General features: G+C 43.4%; 1 protein-coding gene across 2 annotated transcripts in view; it reads left to right on the plus strand.

Moving 5' to 3' along the window:
• LOC134359724 (syntaxin-binding protein 1) overlaps positions 1–22,435 on the plus strand; it is a 168,120-nt gene that overhangs the window by 107,733 nt on the left and 37,952 nt on the right. For both annotated transcript variants that reach the window (XM_063073244.1, XM_063073245.1), the window contains exons 9-14: positions 10,175–10,305; positions 13,759–13,866; positions 15,992–16,052; positions 19,372–19,437; positions 19,627–19,707; positions 21,666–21,804. In XM_063073244.1, the coding sequence (XP_062929314.1) occupies positions 10,175–10,305; positions 13,759–13,866; positions 15,992–16,052; positions 19,372–19,437; positions 19,627–19,707; positions 21,666–21,804 (586 nt within the window). The remainder of the gene's footprint in view (positions 1–10,174; positions 10,306–13,758; positions 13,867–15,991; positions 16,053–19,371; positions 19,438–19,626; positions 19,708–21,665; positions 21,805–22,435) is intronic.

The raw sequence follows: 22,435 nt of genomic DNA on the forward strand, positions 1-22,435 counted from the left end.
CGTCCTAGAATGAAAAGCCTCATCCTGAGAGCAGATGCGGCGGAGACGGAGGAATTGCGAGAAGGGGATGGCGTTTTTGCAAGAGACAGGGTGAGAAGAGGAATAGTCCAGATAGCTGTGAGAGTCAGTAGGCTTATAGTAGACATCAGTGGATAAGCTGTCTCCAGAGACAGAGACATAAAGATCTAGAAAGGGGAGGGAGGTGTCGGAAATGGACCAGGTAAACTTGAGGGCAGGGTGAAAGGGATCCCACCACTAAGCACATCTTTCCCTCCCCCCCTCTCTCTGCATTCCGCAGGGATCGCTCCCTACACAACTCCCTTGTCCATTCGTCCCCCCCATCCCTCCCCACTGATCTCCCTCCTGGCACTTATCCGTGTAAGCGGAACAAGTGCTACACATGCCCTTACACTTCCTCCCTTACCACCATTCAGGGCCCCAAACAGTCCTTCCAGGTGAGGCATCACTTCACCTGTGAGTCGACTGGGGTGATATACTGCGTCCGGTGCTCCCGATGTGGCCTTTTATATATTGGTGAGACCCGATGCAGACTGGGAGACCGCTTTGCTGAACATCTACGCTCTGTCCGCCAGAGAAAGCAGGATCTCCCAGTGGCCACACATGTTAATTCCACATCCCATTCCCATTCTGACATGTCTATCCACAGCCTCCTCTACTGTAAAGATGAAGCCACACTCAGGTTGGAGGAACAACACCTTATATTCCGTCTGGGTAGCCTCCAACCTGATGGCATGAACATTGACTTCTCTGACTTCTCTAACTTCCACTAGGCCCCACCTCCCCCTCGTACCCCATCTGTTACTCATTTTTATGCACACATTCTTTCTCTCACTCTCCTTTTTCTCCCTCTGTCCCTCTGAATATACCTCTTGCCCATCCTCTGGGTCACCCCCCCCCCCCGTCTTTCTTCCCGGACCTCCTGTCCCATGATCCTCTCGTATCCCCTTTTGCCTATCACCTGTCCAGCTCTCGGCTCTATCCTTCCCCCTCCTGTCTTCTCCTATCATTTTGCATCTCCCCCTCCCCCTCCAGCTTTCAAATCCCTTACTCACTCTTCCTTCAGTTAGTCCTGACGAAGGGTCTCGGCCTGAAACGTCGACTGCGCCTCTTCCTATAGATGCTGCCTGGCCTGCTGCGTTCACCAGCAACTTTGATGTGTGTTGCTTGAATTTCCAGCATCTGCAGAATTCCTGTTGTTTACTGACACTTCTGATTTTTCCTTCTCCCTCTCAATTTGTAGATTAAAACTTATCATATTATGGTCACTGCCTCCTAATGGCTCCTTTACCTTGAGGTTCCTGATCAAATCCGGTTCACTGCACAATACTAAATCTAGAATTGCCTTCTCTCTGGTAGGCTCCAGTACAAGCTGTTCTAAGAATCCATCTCGGAGGGACTCCACAAACTCCCTTTCTTGGGGTCCAGTACCAACCTGATTCCTCCAGTCTATCTGCATGTTGAAATCCCCCATGACAACTGTAGCATTACCTTTGCTACATGCCAATTTTAACTCTTGATTCAACTTACACTCTACAACCAGACTACTGTTTGCGGGCCTGTAGATAACTCCCATTAGAGTCTTTCTACCCTTAGAATTTCTCAGTTCTATCCATACTGACTCTACGTCTCCTGATTCTATGTCCCCCCTTGCAAGGGACTGAATATCATTCCTCACCAACAGAGCAACCCCACCCCCTCTGCCCATCAGTCTGTCCTTTCGATAGGACGTATACCCTTGAATATTCATTTGCCAGGCCCTGTCCACTTGAAGCCATGTCTCTGTTATTCCCACAACATCATACTTACCAATTTCCAACTGAGCCTCAAGCTCATCCACTTTATTTCTTATACTCCGTGCATTCATATACAATACTTTTAATTCATTACTCCCCTCATCTCCCATATCAATTCCTATTTCACTTGGCCATACTGTACGATCCCTTCTTGAGCTTTCTGCTCCGTTGATTCTGTTGTCTTTCTTAACTTTTATTCTCACGTTCCCTTTAACTCCATCCTTATATTTCCAGTTCGTCCCCTTCCCCCCACTACTTAGTTTAAACACACCCGTGTTGCAGTGGCAAACCCACCTGCCAGAATGCTGGTCCCCCGTCTATTAAGGTGCAACCTGTCCCTTTTGTACAATTCATCCTTACCACAAAACATACCCCAGTGTGTGGGGAATCTGTGGAATTTGTTGCCACAGGCCATTGTGGATGCCATGTCTATAAGACCATAAGACATAGGAACAGAATTAGGTCATCTAGCCCATTGAGTCTGCTCCGCTATTCAATCATGGCTGATCATTTTTTTTCCCTCAACCCCAGTTACGTGCCTTCTCCTAGTAACCTTTGATGCCATGTCCAATCAAGAACCTATCAATCTATGCCTTAAATCCACCCAGTGATCTGGCCTCCACAGCTGCATGTGGCAACAAATTCCACAAATTCACCACCCTTTGGCTGAAGAAATTTCTCCGCATCTCTGTTTTGAAAGTTTGCCCCTCTATCCTGAGGCTGTGTCCCTTTGTCCTAGACTCTCCCACCATGAGAAATATCCTTTCCACATCTACTCTGTCTGGGCCTTTCAACGTTTGAAAGGTTTCAATGAGATCCCCCCTCATCCTTCTGAATTCCAGTGAGTACAGACCCAGAGCCATTAAGCGTTCCTCGTGTGATAACCCTTTCATTCCCAGAATCATCCTTGTGAACCTCCTCTGAACCTTCTCCAATGCCAGCACATCTTTTCTCAGATGAGGAGCCCAAAACTGTTCACAATACTCATGGTGAGACCTCACCAGTGCCTTATAAAGCCTCACATCTTTGCTGTTGTATTCTAGACCTCTTGAAATGAATGCTAACACAACATTTGCCTTCCTCACCACCGACTCAACCTGCAAGTTAATCTTCAGAGTATTCTGCACATAGACTCCCTAGCCCCTCTACATCTCAGATTTTTGGATTTTCTGCCCGTTTAGAAAATAGTTTGCACGTTTATTTCTACTACCAAAGCACATGACCATGCATTTTCCAACATTGTATTTCATTTGCCACTTTCTTGCCCCTTCTCCAAATTTGTCTAAGTCCTTCTGCATCCTACCTGTTTCCTCAACACTACCTGCCCCTTCACCAATCTTCATATCATCTGCAAACTTTGCAACAAAGCTATCTATTCCATCATCTAAATCACTTATATACAGCATAAAAAGAAGTGGTCCTGATACTGAACCCTGCGGAATACCGCTGGTTACTGGCAGCCAACCAGAAAAGGGTCCTTTTATTCCCATTTGCTGCCTGCTACCAATCAGCCAATGCTCTAACCATGTTATTATCTTTTCTGTAATACCATGAGTTCTTAACTTGGTAAGCAGCCTCACGTGTGGCACCTTGTCAAAGGCCTTCTGAAAATCCAAATATACAACATCCACTGCATCCCCTTTATCTACCCTACTTGTAATCTCCTATAAGAAATCCAACAGGTTTGTCAGGCAGGATTTTCCCTGAAGGAAACCATGCTGACTTTGTACTAGTTTGTCCTGTGTTACCAAGTACTCCATTATCTCATCCTTAACAATTGACTCCAACATCTTCCCAACCACTGAGGTCAGGCTAACTGATCTATAATTTCCTTTCTGCTGCCTTTTTCCTTTCTTGAAGAGTAGAGTAACATTTGCAATTTTCCAGTCCTCTGGCACCATGCCGGAGCCCAGTGATTTTTGAAAGATCATTTCTAATGCCACCACAAATCTCTAATGCTACTTCTTTAAGAGCCCTAGTGTGTAGTTCCTCTCGTCTGGGTGACTTACGTACCTTTAAGTCTTTCAACTTTTTGAGCACCCTCTCTCTTGTAACAGTAACTGCACCCACTTCTCTTCTTTCAAACACTACATCAGGCATACTGCTAGTGTCTTCCACAGTGAAGCTTGACACCAAATATTTATTTAGTTCATCAGCCATCTTCTTGTCCCCTGTTATTATTTCTCCTGCCTCATTTTCTAGTGGTCCACTCTCCACTCTCATTATCTTTTATTTTTAGCATACTTGAAAAAACTTTTACTATCCACTTTGATATAATCTGCTAACTTGCTTTTATATTTCATCTTTTCCCTTCTAATAATTTTTTTAGTTGCTCTCTGTAGGTTTTTAAAAACTTCCCAATCCTCTATCTTCCCACTAACTTTTGCTTTGTTGTAGGCCCTTTCTTTTGCTTTCACAATAACTTTGGCTTCCCTTGTCAGCCACGGTTGTACTATTTTACCATTTGAGTATTTCTTCATTTTTGAAATACACATGCCCTGCACCTTTTTCATTTTTCCCAGAAATGCACGCCTGCCAGCAGCTCCTTCCAATTTACTTTGGCCAACTCCTCTCTCATACCACTGTAATTTCCCTTACTTCACTGAAATACTGCTACATCAGACCTTACTTTCTCCCTATCAAATTTCAAGTTGAACTCAATCATATTGTGATCGCTGGTTCCTAAGCAACACACATCAAAGTTGCTGGTGAACGCAGCAGGCCAGGCAGCATCTCTAGGAAGAGGTACAGCCGACGTTTTGGGCCAAGGCCCTTCGTCAGGACTAACTGAAAGAAGAGCTAGTAAGAGATTTGAAAGTGGGAGGGGGAGGGGGAGATCGGAAATGATAGGAGAAGACAGGAGGGGGAGGGATGGAGCCAAGAGCTGGACAGTTGATTGGCAAAAGAGATATGAGAGGATCATGGGACAGGAGGCCCAGGGAGAAGGAAAAGGGGGAGGAGGGGAAAACCCAGATGATGGGCAAGGGGTATAGTGAGAGGGACAGAGGGAAAAAAAAGGAGAGAGAGAGAAAGAATGTGTGTATATAAATAAATAATGGATGGGGTACGAGGGGGAGGTGGGGCATTAACGTAAGTTTGAGAAGTCAATATTCATTCCATCACGTTGGAGGCTACCCAGGCGGAATATAAGGTGCGGAAGTTTGAGAAGTGTTGCTTGAATTTCCAGCTGGCCCTACTGCGTTCACCAGCAACTTTGATGTGTGTTGCTTGAATTTCCAGCACCTGCAGAATTCCTCGTGTTTGCTGGTTCCCAACGGTTCTTTTACCTAATTGCCTCCAGTTCATTACATAACACTCAATCCTGGTAGGCTCAACAACAAACTGCTCTAAAAAACCATCTCTTAGGCATTCAACAAACTCAGTCTATTCAGGTCCATTACCAACCTGATTTTCCCAATTGACCTGCGTGTTAAGATCTCCCATGACTACCATAACATTGCCCTTTTGACTCGCCTTTTCTATTTCCTGTTGTAACCTGTGATCCACCTCCCAGCCACTGTTGGGAAGCCTGTATATAAATGCCACCAACATCCTTTTACCCTTGAAGTTTCTTAACTCAACCACAAGGATTCAACATCTTCCGATCCTATGTCACATCTTTCTACTGATTTGATGCCATTCTTTACCAGTAGAGCCACACCTCCCCCTCTGCCTCCTTTCCTATCCCTCCGATATAATGTGTAACCTTGGACATTCAGCTCCTAACTACAACCATCCTTCAGCCATGATTCGGTGATGGCCATTAGTATTTGCTATCCTTTCTGATTCTGCATCCCTAATGATTTGTTACTCAGCCTGTTGGCTGCACTAACTCCCATCACTGCTTGGCTGCAACTAACTCCCATCACTGCCTGCCCTTCCTGACAATCTGACTACATGCTATCTTTACATTTTTACGATCTGTCCTATCCTGAATCCACTCCAGTTCCCACCCCCTACCAAGTTAGCTTAAACCCTCCCCAACAGCTCTAACAAACGTGCCCCCGAGAATATCGGTCCCCCTCTGGTTTAGGTGCAACCAGTCACTTTTGAACAGGTCATACCTCCCCCAGAAGAGATCCCAATGATCCAAGAACCTGAAGCCTTGCCCCCTGCACCAGCTTCTCAGTCATGCATTTATTTGCCAAATCATCCTGTTTCTACCCTCACTGGCGGCAATCCAGAAATTGCTACCTGGGAGGTCCTGCTTCTCAGCTTTCTACCTAGCTTTGTAAGTTCTCTTTTCAGGACCTCATTGCTTTGCCTTCCAATGTCATTGGTACCAATACGTATCAAGACATCTGGCTGCTCCCCCTCCCTCTCCAAAATGTTGTGGATGTGATCTGAGACATCCCTGACCCTGTCACCAAGGAGGCAACATATCATCTGGGTGTCCCATTCACGTCCACAGAATCTCCTGTCTTTTCCTCTCACGATTGAGTCCTCTATCACTACCACTCCATTCTTCTCTCTCTTTCCCTTTTGCACCACACACCACAGACCCATGGTCAGTGCCTGTAACCCATTCGCCGTGGCATTCTCCCGGGAGGTCATTCCCTACAAAAGTATCCAACGCAGTATACTTGTTTTTGAGGGGAATGGCCACAGGGGTGCTCTGCTCTAACTGCCTATTTCCATTTCTCCTGACGGTTACTTCATGTATGTTTAAGGCAGAGGTTGATAGATTCTTGATTGGTCAGGACATGAAGGGATATGTCCGACAGAGTGATCAGCAGCACAGGGGACTGTCTTGTTTCCCTTTCTTTTCACCATTTACACCTCGGACTTCAACTACTGCACAGAGTCTTGTCATCTTCAGAAGTTTTCAGATGACTCTGCCATAGTTGGATGCATCAGCAAGGGAGAAGAGGCTGAGTACAGGGCTATGGTAGAAAACTTTGTCACATGGTGTGAGCAGAATTATCTGCAGCTTAATGTGAAAAAGACTAAGGAGCTGGTGGTAGACCTGAGGAGAGCTAAGGTACCGGTGACCCCTGTTTCCATCAGGGGGTCAGGGTGGACATGGTGGAGGATTACAAATACCTAGGGATACGAGTTGACAATAAACTGGACTGGTCAAAGAACACTGAGGCTGTCTACAAGAAGGGTCAGAGCCGTCTCTATTTCCTGAGGAGACTGAGGTCCTTTAACATCTGTCAGACGATGCTGAGGATGTTCTACGAGTCTGTGGTGGCCAGTGCTATCATGTTTGCTGTTGTGTGCTGGGGCAGCAGGCTGAGGGTAGCAGACACCAACAGAATCAACAAACTCATTCGTAAGGCCAGCGATGTTGTGGGGATGGAACTGGACCCTCTGACGGTGGTGTCTGAAAAGAGGATGCTGTCCAAGTCGCATGCCATCTTGAACAATGTCTCCCATCCACTACATAGTGTACTGGTTGGGCACAGGAGTACATTCAGCCAGAGACTCATTCCACTGAGATGCAACGCTGAGCGTCGTAGGAAGTCATTCCTGCCTGTGGCCATCAAACTTTACAACTCCTCCCTTGGAGGGTCAGACACCCCCCCCCCCCCAATAGGCTGGTCCTGGACTTATTTCCTGGCATAATTCACATATTACTATTTAATTATTTATCGTTTTATTACTATTTATTATTTATGGTGCAACTGTAACGAAAACCAATTTCCCCCGGGATCAATAAAGTATGACTATGAAGGCAGCAGATTGGGACTTAAGAAGAAAATTGAATTGGCCATGGTGAAATGGCAGAGTGGGCTTGATGGGCCAAATGGCCTAATTTTGCTCCTGTATCTTCTGGTCTAATGGTTTTATATAGAATCCTGATTCATTTTTTGTGGGCATACTCAATACATGATAGAATTAATGAAAGACTGCACCAACAGGGCAGATAACCAGTGTGCAAAAGAGAACCAACTGTGCAAGTACAAAAAGAGAGAGAAAGAAAATAAAATAAAATGTAACCAATGATGATCAAGAGCATAAGATGTGACTTTAAATGTGAATCTGTAGGTTGTGGGAACAGTTCAATGATGGGCAAGTGAAGTTGAGTGAAGTTATCCCCTTTGGTTCAGGAGGTTGATGGTTGAGGGGTAATAACTGTTCCTGAATCTGGTGGTGTGAGTCCTGAGGTTCCTGATGATAGCGAGAAGAAAGCGTGACTTGGGTGGTGGGAATTCCTGATGATGGATGCTGCTTTCTTGCATCAGTGTGCTCAATGGTGGGGAGGCAAGGAATTTAAAGTTGTTGACCCAGTCCGCCTCTGATTACCTGATGAATACTGGCTCATTGACTTCTGGTTTCCTCCTCCTGAAGTCAATATTCAGCTCCTTGGTCTTGTTGACATTGATTGAGAGGTTGTTGTTGTGGCACCACTCAGCCAGATTTTCAATCTCCCTCCTATATGCTGATTCATCACCACCTTTGACTCAATCTAAGTTGTCAGCCAACTTAAATATGGCATTGGAGCTGTACTTAGCCATATAGTTATAAGTGTAAATCAAATTCAAATCAATAGGTTGGCACGTGGCCAAGTGGTGAAGGCATTCATCTAGTGATCTGAAGGTTGTTAGTTCGAGCCTCAGCTGAGGCAGCGTGTGTGTCCTTGAGCAAGGCACTTAACCACACATTGCTCTGCGAGGACAGTGGTGCCAAGCTGTATCGGCTCTAGTGCCCTTCCCTTGGACAACATCGGTGGCGTGGAGAGGGGAGACTTGCAGCATGTGCAACTGCCAGACTTCCAAACAACCTTGCCCAGGCCTGCGCCCTGGAAACCTTCCAAGGCGCAAATCCATGGTCTCACGAGACTAACGGATGCTTATATAAATCAAATAGAGGAGAGGACTAACACACAACCTTGTGGTGAACTGTGCTGATGGAGATTGTGGAGGAGACAAAGGAAATGCTTATTGTCTTCAGAAGGACTCACACCTCTCACAAACAGTTTGCAACTCCTGGGAGTGCACATCACACACAACTTCTTATGGAGCCATCCTACACAGTCAAGAAAGCTCATCAATGCCTCTTCTTTCCAAGGAGGCTGAAGAGAGCTGGACTTTGAACATCCATACTCACATCATTGTGTAGTTGAGAGCATCCTGCAAACTGCATCATTGATTGGTCTGGAAATTGTACTGCAGTAGACAGGAAGGCTCATCGACAGTTAGCTAAAACTGCCTAATGCATTATCAATACCAGCCTACCCACCATCAAGGACATGCTGAATATGCAGAGAGGTGCTGGAAAAAGGCTAGTAACATCATGAAGGATCCCACACGGTCTGTTCATGAACTGTTTGTCCCACTCCCATTAGGAGGAGGCTATGTAGCATCCAAGCCAGGACCACCATACTCAAAAACAGTTACTTTCCCCAAGCAGTAAAGGTAATCAACACCTCCACTCACTAACTCCACCACTGCTTTATTAGTTCCCATCAGTCACCTTGTGTACAGACTAGCGTCACTTTATGGACATACAATCAATCTCTGTATATGAGCTATCTTATGTATTTATATTGTGTGTTTTTATTATTATTGTGGTATTTATCTTATTGTCTTATTATGTTTTTTTTGTGCTGCATCAGATCTGGAGTAACAATTATTTTGTTCTTTACTTTGGTGTACTGGAAATGACATGAAACTATCTTGAATCTTGAATCTTCATTTCACTGGTACTGCTGACTTCAGAGGGTTTGATTGAGGGAAAGAGAGTGTTTCAGTCTGTTGGCACATTGTTCAATGTTTATTCGGTGAGAAGTACTGATGCTTTTACTACTATTCTGAGATAGTTAGTGAACTAGCTTAGTTAGCTAGTGTTAGTGAGCTAGAATTAGTGAGTCGGTGTTAGTGAGCCAGCATTAGTGAGCAGTGTCAGTGAGCTGGTGTTAGTGAGCCAGCGTTAGTGAGGTGGTGTTAATGAGCAGTGTTAGTGACTGGCATTAGTGAGCTAGAGTTAGTGAGTTGGGGTTAGTGATTTGTTGTTAGTGAGCCAGTGTTGGTGAGTCAGAGTTAGTTAGAGTTGGTGAGCTAGTATTAGAGAGTTGGCATTAGTGAGCTGGTATAAGTGACTGGCGTTAGTGACCTAGAGTTGGTGAACTAGTATTAGTGAGCTAATGTTAGAGAGTTGGCACTAGTGAGCTGGTATAAGTGGTGTTAGTGAACCAGTGCTAGTAAGCCAGTGATAGTGAGCTGGCGATAATGAACCAGTGTTGGGGAGCTGGCAAGTCTGATGAAGTATCTTTGATCTGAAACTTCAGCTCCGCCGCTTGGTGGCAGATGGTGCCTACAGCAGTTTCGAATTCTGTTTAATAATTTTGTACAATTGTTAAATGATCTTGAGGCTATCTAACTTGAATCTGTTTCCTAAAACAAATGTGATTTCAGGGTCCTGATAAAGCCCGGTCACAACTGTTGATAATAGATCGTGGATTTGACCCAGCATCTCCAGTTCTCCACGAGCTGACGTTCCAGGCCATGGCCTACGATTTGCTGCCGGTTGAAAATGATGTTTACAAGTGAGAGATACCCTTCCTTTTCCAATTACCATTCACACCAGAAATGTAAACTAATATCATTGAGACTTAGAACAACACCCAGTTCAGGCTAATGCTGATCATTGCCCATTTTAACATTGACAACATTGTCCCCCACAACACATCATAATCTGTAGCTTTATTTTTAAAATAAGATGCCATTAATTATGTCTTAACTCCTCATAGAAGTTACTTATACTGTAATGCATTTTCCATTTGTAACCAATGCCAGCCCTGATGGATCCTGCTGAAAGTGAGGACACTGCAGATACCAAATAATAGCTCAAATTCTCTTTACCTCAATTTGTCATTCTTTCTGTCTGGTTGGAAATCTCCTTGTTGTCACCCAGCACTGGGTAGAACAGCCTAATTATATTTATTTTGGTACTTTGCTGAAAAGCATTTCAGAATGTATATTATATACATTTCTCTGACATTAAATGTACCTTTGAAACCTTTGTAACCCTCATTTGGGCATGCACAGAGCTACCCAAACCCAATTTATGGGCAACATCCAAGCAAAAGAACAAAGAAACATGATAAAATAAAGCTCCCTCTCACACTCCCTCCCCCTCCCTCCTTCCTTCTCTCTCCCTCTGTCTGCCTCCCTCTCCCTCCATCCCTCTCCCTCTGTCTGCCTCCCTCTCCCTCCCTCTCTCTCTCTCCCTCACCCCTCACCTTCAACTTCCTACCACTTCATCCCCCTCCCTCCCACTCGCTCCCTTTCCTCATCCTCTCTATCCCTCTGTTCATCCTTCCCTCACTCTCCCTTCATCCCTCCCTCCATCCCCCTCCCTCTCTCTCACCCTTCCACCATCTCCTTTCCTCCTTTCATCCTCCCTCTACTTCCCTCCCCTTCCTTGTTCTCTATTTCCCTCCCTGTCCCACTCTCCCCTTTCCTCCCCTCCCTCCCTTTCCTCTTTCCTTTATTCCCTCTCCCCTTCCCACTCCCTCTCTTCCTCTCCCTCCCTTCCCTCCCTCTACCCCTCCCACTCTCCCTCTCTCCTTCCTTCTCTCTCCTCCCCCCTCCTTCCCCCTCTATTTCTCCTCCCTCCCTCTCTTTCTGTTCCTTTCTTCCTTCCTTCCCTCTCCCTCCCTCCCCCCTCAGCCCCTCCCCTCTCCTCCTCCCTCTCTCCCTTCCTCCCTCTTCCTTTCCTTCCCTCCCCCTTCCCTCGTCCTTCCCAGGCCACACTCAGGGTGGAGGAGCAGTATCTCATACTCCATCTGGGTAGTCTCCACCCTGATGGCATGAACATTGAATTTTACTTCCAGAAAAAAATCTCCCTCCCCCTTTTCTCCTCTATTCCCCTCTCTAGTCTCTTATCTTTTCTCACCTGCCTATCACCTCCCACTGGGTCCACTCCTTCCCTTTCTCCCATGGTCTACTGTTCACTCTTATCAGATTCTTTCCTCTCCACCCCTTTACCTTTCCCACCTAGGCTTCACCTATCAAAGGTTCATTTTAGTATCAGAGAATACATGCAGTATACATCCTGAAATTCTTACTCTTCACTGACATCCATGAAACAAGAAATCCCATAGAATGTATGATAGAAATATTGAAAGCCCCAAAGCCCCCTCCTCCCTCCATTTACACAAGGAACAGCAGAAGCATTGAACCTCCCCCTCCCCCCACCATGAACATCCTAAAGAGCCCTTGATCCAGAGTCCATCAAAACCACAGCCCGTAACCCAGCACTTGAGAGAGAGAGAGAATGAATGAGAGAATATCACTCCTGCAACAACGAGAGTGGAGCCCAGCAACTTGCTGTTCCTTTGTTGCAGTCTTCCACGTTGCTTCTCCAAGTCCCCTGTTGTGTGTGTGAGAGAGAGAGAGAGAAAAAAAGCACAAAAACAAATGCTTGAGTATGGGACCACCTTCTGACAGCAGCCAGTGGCCAGTGATTAGCAAACGAACCACCTGCCTTCTCCGTGTTTTTGCCTCACATGACTCCTCAGTCGGCAAAATCGGTGAGGAACTGAGTTATCCACAGGGCCGTTCCCCAAGGGCACACATCTTCTAGTCTGTTCCTGGAGATAGTGAAGTACTAGGCTGCACAGCCAGTCTGAAAACCCACTGCTTATAAAGTTTGAACTGTAGCTCACGAACTCCGACGGAGCCCCAACTCCCTTGAAAGGAAAGGAAAGACATTAGAGAAGAGGAATAAACTGTTTTGTGGATGAACTGGAAGAAGCCACCAGTGTCTGCACAATGCACTAGCACCATTTTCTCAGTTTTCACCTTCTAAGTATCCTCCTTCCCTACCATCCACCTTTTTATTCTATAGTCTCCACCTTTCTTTTCCAGTCCAGATGAAGGGTCTTGGCCCGAAACGCTGAAAGTTTATTCATTTCTGTAGATGCGACTTGACCTCCTCCAGCACTTTATGTGTGTGTGTGTTACTCTTAATGGATTTGCTGCTTCTACACCTATGTTCAGCTTAAAACCAAAAAAAAAATCATCTCTGACATATTATCTCCTTTTTAAATATTATCATCTTTTTCAAATCTCTGGTGGTCTTCAGCTCTTTCCCCATCTTTGGAATCCTCTCTATCCCCAGTAGCCCGTGTGATCCCTCTTAGCCTCCAGTGCATTCTTTATACAACTTATTCCACTGTTAGTGACTTCACCTCCAGCTGTCAGGCCATGAGCCCCAGAATTTTCTTCTTAAACCTTGTAATTTCTCTACTTCTGTTCTCAGCTACATTTTTATTATCAGCCCAATGTGCCATTTAGTCTTCACTTCATTTTTCCCATCCTCAGTCTTCATTGCTGAGAGTCAACTACCAGACCATTTCATAGAATTCCTGAAAATAATTAGTGAAACACTAACCAACAATGGCTAACTGTGCTCTGAGATGGTGTGGCAATGAATGTTGTTAATTTTTCAGTGCAGTGCCGAGGACAGTTTGTGGAGTTGAGGTGCTATATAAATGTATCAATGTGAGAACTTCTCTCCATCCCCAACATAAAACACTACAGCATAATACAGGCCCTTCAGCCCACAATGTTGTGCCAACCTTTTAACCTACTCTAAGATCAATCTATCCCTTACCTCCACATAACCCTCCATTTCTCTATCATCCAGGTGCCTATGTAGGATTTTCTTAAATACCCTAAATGTATCTCCCTATACCACCATCCTGGCAGGGCATTCCACACACCTGCCACTCACTGTGTAAAAAAAAATAAATCTGCATCTGATATTCTCCCTATATTTTCATCCAGTCACCTTCAAGTTGTGCCCCTGGTATTAGCCATTTCCACCTTAGGAAAGTCTATGGCTGCTCACTCGATCTATACCTCTTATCATCTTGTACCTAGCATTGCATGGTATGGACTGCTCCTGGAGAGATGTAACAGACAGTCCCAGGAGGCATTCTGGCGATTGCAGTCATTTTATCTACTTCATTTGATCTTTTTCTGTCCCTCAGGTATGAAACAAGTGGGATTGGTGAAAACCGGGTCAAGGAGGTGCTCTTGGATGAGGATGATGATCTCTGGATCACTCTCCGTCATAAGCACATTGCAGAGGTGTCTCAGTACGTGACTATGGACTTCATTCTGCTTTTCTTGGCTGGTTATGGTGCTGCTATTTATTCATTTGTTTATGTTTTCTGCCATTTATACCCATATTATAAAAAATTTGTATCACATTTGTGATGATGGAAGATTCTTTTAAACTTTACTATAAATGCCTCAATAATTGAAAGACGTTGCTTTGGCACTCATTCCAGCTGATAGGCAATTGGTAGAAGGGGTGCTTTCTACTCCATGATTTATGGTACATTCAGAGAGAGAATGAATTTGCACCGAAATCTGATATTTTACTCACAACTACTGCCTGTAGAGCAAACTTGTTACAAAGCAGTATTTAAGATTTCCTATGAAACCCCCTTGCAAACTGGCAGCCATTGTCACAATGTCAGCAACTAGAACTAACCAAGTACCAAAACAGCAAAATATTTTAAATCATAAACACCAGCAGAAAGTCACACACACATGAGATATGGATATTGATCCTTTAGAATATCAATATAGAACAAAAGAATATTTAATGCATATAAATATATGAATATTACTCCATTTAATGGAAGCTCCTACTGGAGCTGTTTCTGAGTCATTGAGTGAGGCTCCTCTCCTGTACCTCCTCCCTGATGCTAGAAATATTCTTTGTGAATAACAAAAGGAATTGATGAGGTTAGGGCAGTAAATGTGGTCTACATGGATTTTAGCAAGGCATTTGACAAGGTCCCCCAGGAGAGACTCATCCAGAAAGTCATGAGGCATGGGATCAGTGGAACTTTGGCTGTTTGGATAAAAAATTGGCTTACAGGAAGAAAGCAGAGGGTAGTAGTGGAAGGAAAGTATTCTGCCTGTAAGTTTGTGGATGACACAAAGATTGGAGGAGTTGTGGATGGAGCTGTAGGTTGTTGAAGGTTACAAGAGGATATAGACAGGATGCAGAGTTGGGAGAAAAGTGACAGATGGAGTTCAATCCGGATAAGTGTGAGGTGATGCATTTTGGAAGGACAAAACTGAAGGCTGAGTACAGGGGTAATGGTCAGTTACTTAAGAGTGTGGATGAACAGAGGGATTTTGGGGTTCAAATCCATACATCCCTCAAGGTCGCTGCACAGGTTGGTAGGATAGTTAAGAAGGCCTGTGGGATGCTAGGCTTCATTAATAGGGGGATTGAGTTCAAGAGTAGAGAGGTCATGTTGCAACTCTACAAATCTCTGGTGAGACCACACTTAGAGTATTGTGTTCAGTTCTGGTCACCTCATTATAGGAAGGATGTAGAAGCTATGGAGAGGGTGCAGAGGAGATTTACCAGGATATTGCCTGGACTGGAAAATAAGTCTTATGAGGTAAGGTTAGCAGAGCTGGGACTTTTCTCTTTGGAGCGTAGAAGGATGAGAGGGGACTTGACAGAGGTCTACAAGATTATGAGAAGCACAGATAGGGTGGATAGCCAGTACTTGTTTCCCAGGGCACGAATAGCAAACACCAAAGGGCATATGTACAAAGTTAAGGGAGGGAAGTTTAGGGGGGATATCAGGGGTGAGTTTTTTTACACAGAGGGTTGTGGGTGCCTGGAATGACTTGCCAGGGATGGTGGTGGAGGTTAAAGCATTAGGGGTATTTAAGAGCCTCTTGGACAGGCACATGGATGAAAGAAAAATAGAGGGTTGCTGGGTAGTGTGGGTTTAGTTCTTTTTTAAAATAAAATATATGGGTCGGCACAACATCGAGGGACGAAGGGCCTGTACTGTAGCTATAGTATTCTATTGTCTTTCTAATTCTAGTGAAGAGCAATGTTCACAACCCATGTCCTGGCAGGCTGTCGTTACACAGACAATTGAAAATCTTGCTGATAGACTGATTAGCCAGTGATGTCTCCACACATCATTGAGGCTGAAACTGCTGGGAGCGGCCCCTACCCAGGCTACCTCAGTGATCTGGAAGATTGGAAGATGGAGACAAGTTATTTAAGGCAGAATCCAGAACTGAAAGACGATATGCCTAAGGGATCAAAGTTTGAACTGCGCTACATTCAATAATCAACTTTCCAGAATGTGTTGGGAGAAAAAGTGTCCGTTTTTGTGAAGCACATCAGCTATGTACAGTATATTCCTGTTGAAACACTGAGTTTTCTCTCTCCAGGGAAGTGACGCGGTCATTGAAAGATTTTTCTTCAAGCAAGAGAATGGCAACTGGAGAAAAGGTTAGTGCAGACAGTTTGGATCCTTGTATTTGCTTTATTTCTGATCTCCTTTACCACTCTCCTGAATCCAAGACTCTTACTGGGATATCAAAACACCAGCTATCTAGTTGATAATTCTAGCAGCCTGACGTGGCTGTCCGAAGTCTCATCTAAAATATAAACCATGAACAACACAGGGAATACTCAACAGGTTGAGATGCATCTCTGTGGAAAGCCATTCATTTCTGATTTACCCTAAAATGAAAGCTTTGCTTCTCTTTCCACAGATACTGCCTAACCTACTGAGTATTTTCAACATTTGTTATTTTTATTTCAGTTTCCCTACATATTCATTTGAGAACATGTTTATGGAATGCATAGAAAAAAACGATTAGGAATTACGATCTTGTATTTATTCCAACATATTTACCTGGCTAAGCTCATCTTGATTGGATTTGAAAACTCATATCTCCTGACTTATCTGATTTACTCAGTTTTAAACCATAAGACCATAAGACATAGAAGCAGAATTAGGCCGTTCAGCTCACAAGTCTGTTCCATCATTTCATCATGGCTGATCCTGGATCGCATTCAATCCCATACACCTGCCATCTCACCATATCCCTTGATGCCCAACCAATTAGGAATCTATCAACTTCCGCTTTGAATATACCCATGGACTTGGTCTCCACTGCTGTCTGTGGCAGAGCATTCTATACAAGGCACCTACATCTGCCTCAGAGACTTGGTTTTCAATTATAGTCAGAAAATTAAATCAAAGTGCAGTAATAGTACACTTAACAACTGAAAACTATACTGAGAAGTAAGTGGAATTGTTATTTTAGAATGATGAAAAAAGAGTAACCACAATATTACTAACAGGACTCACTAAAACCTGTGATTATGCCCACCAAAGTGCAAGTGCTTTTGAGCATAAATGTGTGTACGTGTAAATGTGTGCTCCTGTGTCTGGGTATGTTTGTGTTCATGGGTGTTTGCACGACTTCATTTGAGGCTGTCATATGTTTAGGCACAGCTACCCTCCTGTAGCAGTGGAGGTCTCGAGGTGTAGAGTGAATGAAGAAGCTGAGGAAACTAACAATGCAGAAAGTGTATGGAGAGTTTTGAAGGCAATGGTGGATATGCAGATTTATTTTTATAAATTTTATAGATTCTAAAGCGGCTGCCACAAAATTTTATTAAATCAAGAGTTTTGATTGTGGGGGTAATATACTGGTGTGGACTGAGGATTGGCTAATGGACAGATGCAGACGTGGATCATTTTCAGGTCATGAAACCATGACTAGTGGCATGTCTCAGAGTCTGGTACTGAGACCCAGTTCATCACAATCTGGATCAGTGACTCAAGTCAGGGGATTAGGTACGCCTGTACACCTGCTGGTTAATACAAATATCTAATCAGCCAATCGTGGCAGCAATTTAATGCATAAAAGCATGTAGACATGGTCAAGATGTGTAGTTGTTGTTTAGACTAAACATCACAATTGGGAAAGAATGATCTAAGTGACTTTGACCATGGGATGATTGCTGGTGCCAGATGGGGTGGTTTGTGTATCTCAGAAACTGCTGATCTCTGGAGATTTTCACACTCGTCTCTAGAGTTTACAGAGAATAGTGCGAAAAATAAAAAATCATCAGTGAGTGGTAGTTCTGTGGGTGAAAACACCTTGTTAATGAGAGAGGTCAGAGGAGAATGGCCAGACTGGTTCAAGCTGACAGGAAGGCAACAATAACTCAAATAACCACACAGTACAACAGTGATGTGCAGAAGAGCGTCTCTGAATTCACAACACATCGAACCTTGAAGTGGATGGGCTACAGCAGCAGAAGATTACACCAGGTTCCATTCCTGTTCCTGATAAAGTATCCACTTATATATTTTTTCTTGTACTCTGTATTCTTATATGTAAAATTAATAATAAAAATATTGGAAAGAGATAAAGTATCCACTGAGAGTATAGCCAATCCATAATACTAAACTGAATCATGAGGAAGATTCAGAGAAGTCAAGGGAATAGAGACACACAGAATGAAACAATCAGCACACGGCAGGTGGAAGCATCTGACAGCATCCACTTTAACATTTTCTTTTATACGGTGAGAAATTGAAAGGTTATGTTCAGAGATGAATTATTAGGTGAGTCATTGAACATCAACATGCCATCCTGCAACCAGATAGGCAGGCAGATAGTATATTGGCCATTGTTGGAGGATTTAGACACAAATCGAGATTTCAGAATTTTATTGGGTCCACATCTGAGACCACATCTGGAAATCTGAATAGAGGGGCAAAATTCAACGAGAGTTTCACAGATTGAATCCTCAGACGATGAGTTGGTCATTTCTAGAGCAGTTAAGCACTCTGCACCTGTATGGAAGGACAAAATGCTGGAAGTGTCAACAGGTCAGGCAGCATCCATGGAGAGAGAAGCAGTTAATGTTTTAGTTCCTGGGCAAAGAGTCTTTGATCTGAAATGTTAATTGTCCCACTTGTCCTACAGATGCTGCCGGACCTGCTGAGTGTTTCCAGCATCGTCAGTTGCCCAACATCTGCAGGTTTGTTTGATTTTCACAGGCCTTTGTTATCTTAAGGTTAAAATAGCATGAGATGATTCCTGGAAAAGTCCAAAACTCTTCGCGGCTTTGATAGGGTTGATGCAGTTAATGCCCCTATTTGGGTGTCTAGAACCCAGGTTACAATCTCGTCAACAGCTCAGGACTAAGATGAGAAGAAACTTCTTCACCCAGAGGGTGGGGAAACTTCAGAATTCTCCGCACAGAATGGCTGCTGAGTCTATTCAAGGCAAAGGTCAGTAAAATTTTGGTTATTAAGGAAGACAAATTGTGTTCCTATACAAATATGTGTTTGTGTGCCTCTCTGAATGTATGTTTCTGTGTGAATCCACACATGTATCTGTGTGTGTGTGTGTGTGTGTGTGTGTGTATATGCTTGCATTTAACAAGTGCACTTTTGTGAGGTGCTTTCCCAATAATGTATTTATTTTGAGCTCTGAGCTACCTATCAGCTCTCTTGAATTCCAGGATAGACTGATCTTTGTTGTGAACATTAGGGTAGAATTTTATGCTGAAATATTCCTGCAGTTCTATCCTGGCTCATAGTTGCAGTTTATGTACAGTTGGTGAGTTTGCTCTGAATGATGAGATGGGATGAAGAATTGAGGGAAATGATAGAACATGAGACTGTTCAGCACAACGATGATAAACACATTTATGACCATTATCTTCACATTGCATAGAGCAGTGTGTGAATGACATCAGTGGCTGGTGCATTCAATAATAACATTTGTCTTCATTGCAGACAACCATGAGGGATTTGTCACAGATGCTGAAGAAGATGCCACAGTATCAGAAGGAGCTCAGTAAGGTACTCATGGTCTCCACAATAACGTTGGCAGAATAACAGCTCGAGGATCTGATGTTTGTACCATATAGTTTACCAATTACTGATGAATCAATGTTTATAGTAATATAAGAAAATACTACAAATTTAGAGCAAATTTATATAAAAGAGTTTCATTAATTCTATTAAATGATGTCCATTTTTAACTTTCAGTATTCCACACATCTTCACCTTGCTGAGGACTGTATGAAACACTACCAGGGCACTGTGGATAAACTATGTCGAGTTGAGCAGGTGAGATTATAGACCATGGGACACACACAGATTATTCACCAGGAGAGGAGAGTATTATAAGACACCAGGAGCTGTACCTGTGCAACACACACAAAATGCTGGAGGAACTCAGCAGGCCAGGCAGCATCTATGGAAAAAAGTACAGTCCAAATGTTGACTGTACTTTATTCCTAGATGTTGCCTGGCCTGCTGAGTTCCTCCAGCATTTTGTGTGTGTTGCGCAGATTTCAAGCATCTGCAGATTTTCTTTTGTTTAAGGGGCTGTACCTGGCTGCTTGTGTTATTATGCTGAGAATCACAATGCTCGCATTTATTACCATGCGATTGCATTTTAAAACACTCCTTACGAATGACATAAGATATAACAAATATACAATTCTGTAAGATCAGAGAAAATTTTCATCAATTTCAACATGGAGAATTAAAATTAAGACCTGGTTGGGCAGTGGCCTCTTATTTGGATTTCAGGGAAGCACAGTATAGTGCATGTCTTTATGTGTAGTCTAACAGGCAATATTTCTGATCTCTCAGTGATTTCATTACTAAGCTTTGTGCGGGGCACATGACACCTTTTATATCTTTAGATTTAGGAGCTTTGCTAAGCTGCATCATGATGTCCATTGTTCAGGAGCACTATCATTACTCATCTTTTTTTTAGTCTGTTATCTCCCTCATCCCCGTAAATCATAGAATCGGACAGCACAGGAACGGACCTGCTGTGTCCTTGACAACCATGATGTCAATCTACACGAATCCTTTTGCCTTCATTAGAACCATATCTCTCTCCGCTTTTCCTGTCAGAGTTCCTGTCCAATGTGTTTTAAATTATGTAAATGTTGTAAAGGCATTTAGACAGGTACTTGAATAGAAATGGCTGGACAAGTGACAAATATAATCTAGGAAATGTACAACACAATATTTTGCATCCTGCCTCTGAATCCAACATCCACTCCTGCCTCATACTAATTTAAAACTTTGCAAGTCCTTCTCTGGGTACAAACTGTGACAAGGGGGATGTCACCAAGCTACACACACACCAGCCCCAAGCAACCCCATCTCTCCATTTGTGTTTCAAACAATTTTCAGCATTCAACACACATCAAAGTTGCTGGTGAACGCAGCAGGCCAGGCAGCATCTCTAGGAAGAGGTGCAGTTGACGATTCAGGCCGAGACCCTCCGTCAGGACTAACTGAAGGAAGGAATTTTCAGCATTCCTCAGTTGATAGAAATGAGGACCCTATTTCTGAAAGCAAATGTAGATTCCAAACTCAGTCACAGAGTTCTAGAGCACAAGAGCACAGAAACAGACCTTTCAGCTGATCTAGTCTGTGCTGAACAGTCCATCAGATCTTCAGAGTTAGTTTTTTTTAATAAAGATGTTAAGCCTGAGAATGAAAGTTTACCATTGACATTGCTGAGTGCCCATTTTTATTGCTGTAATGATCAGAATCTGACTTTAATGAACTAAATTGTAAAATGTAACAGTGAATGTCACCTCAGCCTTTCCACCATTACTCACATCTGTGTCATTTAGTTCCTTAACCATAAGCCCAGTTGCTCTGTCACTTTATTTAGGACTCACACAAGAGACTAATGCAGAAGGTGGTTTAAGAAATTTCCCTGGAATAATTTTAACTGGTACAAAAGACTCAACAAACAGGTGTCTCTTGACCTTGATTCAAAATCCATACCATAGTTTAGCAAATGGGAGTGGTTTGGGGCAAGTCTCTAACAAGGAACATGCTGAAAGATCCTAATGAGTAGTTATGATGTGAAATCTGCTGTCTGAAAATGTGGTATATATACAGCAAGTTCAAGTGTAGCTTTCAGAAAGGAACTGGATGGACATGTGGAGAGAATATGCAGGGTTACGTGTCAATAGGACCAACAGACTCGATGAACTAAAAGGTGCCCACAATGATTCTATAAGGAGCTACAAATCTGACTTTGTTATTAGGATTTGGCCATGGGGACAGATGCTGAAGGAGAGAAGATCAAAGATCCAATGCGTGCTATTGTTCCCATACTGCTGGATAACAATGTTTCCACTTACGATAAAATTCGCATCATCCTTCTCTACATTTTTCTTAAGAACGGTGAGTGAGAAAGACTAAAGTTCTGATAGTCTGTAGCCTGTAAACTTAATCCTTAAAATGGTGCCAAGTGTCAGAGAGAAAAAAGTTAAGAGTTTGTGGAAGAGAAACTGAACTGGTATTTCTGCTCAGTGATCTTCCATCTGAACTGACCTGAAATTTGTGTCTTTATTGAAACTGCTCAATGCCTACACCATTATTGGTTTTTATTTCACATTTACATCATCTTCAGTGTTTTTCTTTTCACAGTCAGAGTTTGACTTTTTCCTGCAGACTACTTGGTGAGCTGAGCCTAAAGTCAAACCCTGGTGCAGGATGTTGAACGATGTATTCTAGACAATGGTTCAATTGAGTGCTAAACTATTGTCAGGCTGGGGTTAGTTTTCACATCTTCTTGCAAGGATGAGTGAATAGTGAAATTGGAATTCTGGTTACTTCAGTGTGCATCAGGAAAGGGCTCAGAGAGAGGCTGATTTTGGATTGGTTTTCTGCTGTACAATTTATTTGACCAGAGGTATGGGACATGTTCCTGGCAGCTTGACTTAGTTGATAATACTGTCAAACCGAAGACAGAATTTGTGCTGGCAATATACTGTGACATACAGTGGGCAGCTCAAGGAACTATGGGATATAC

This window comes from Mobula hypostoma, chromosome 21, assembly GCF_963921235.1.
Source record: "Mobula hypostoma chromosome 21, sMobHyp1.1, whole genome shotgun sequence".
Lineage (NCBI taxonomy): Eukaryota > Metazoa > Chordata > Chondrichthyes > Myliobatiformes > Myliobatidae > Mobula > Mobula hypostoma.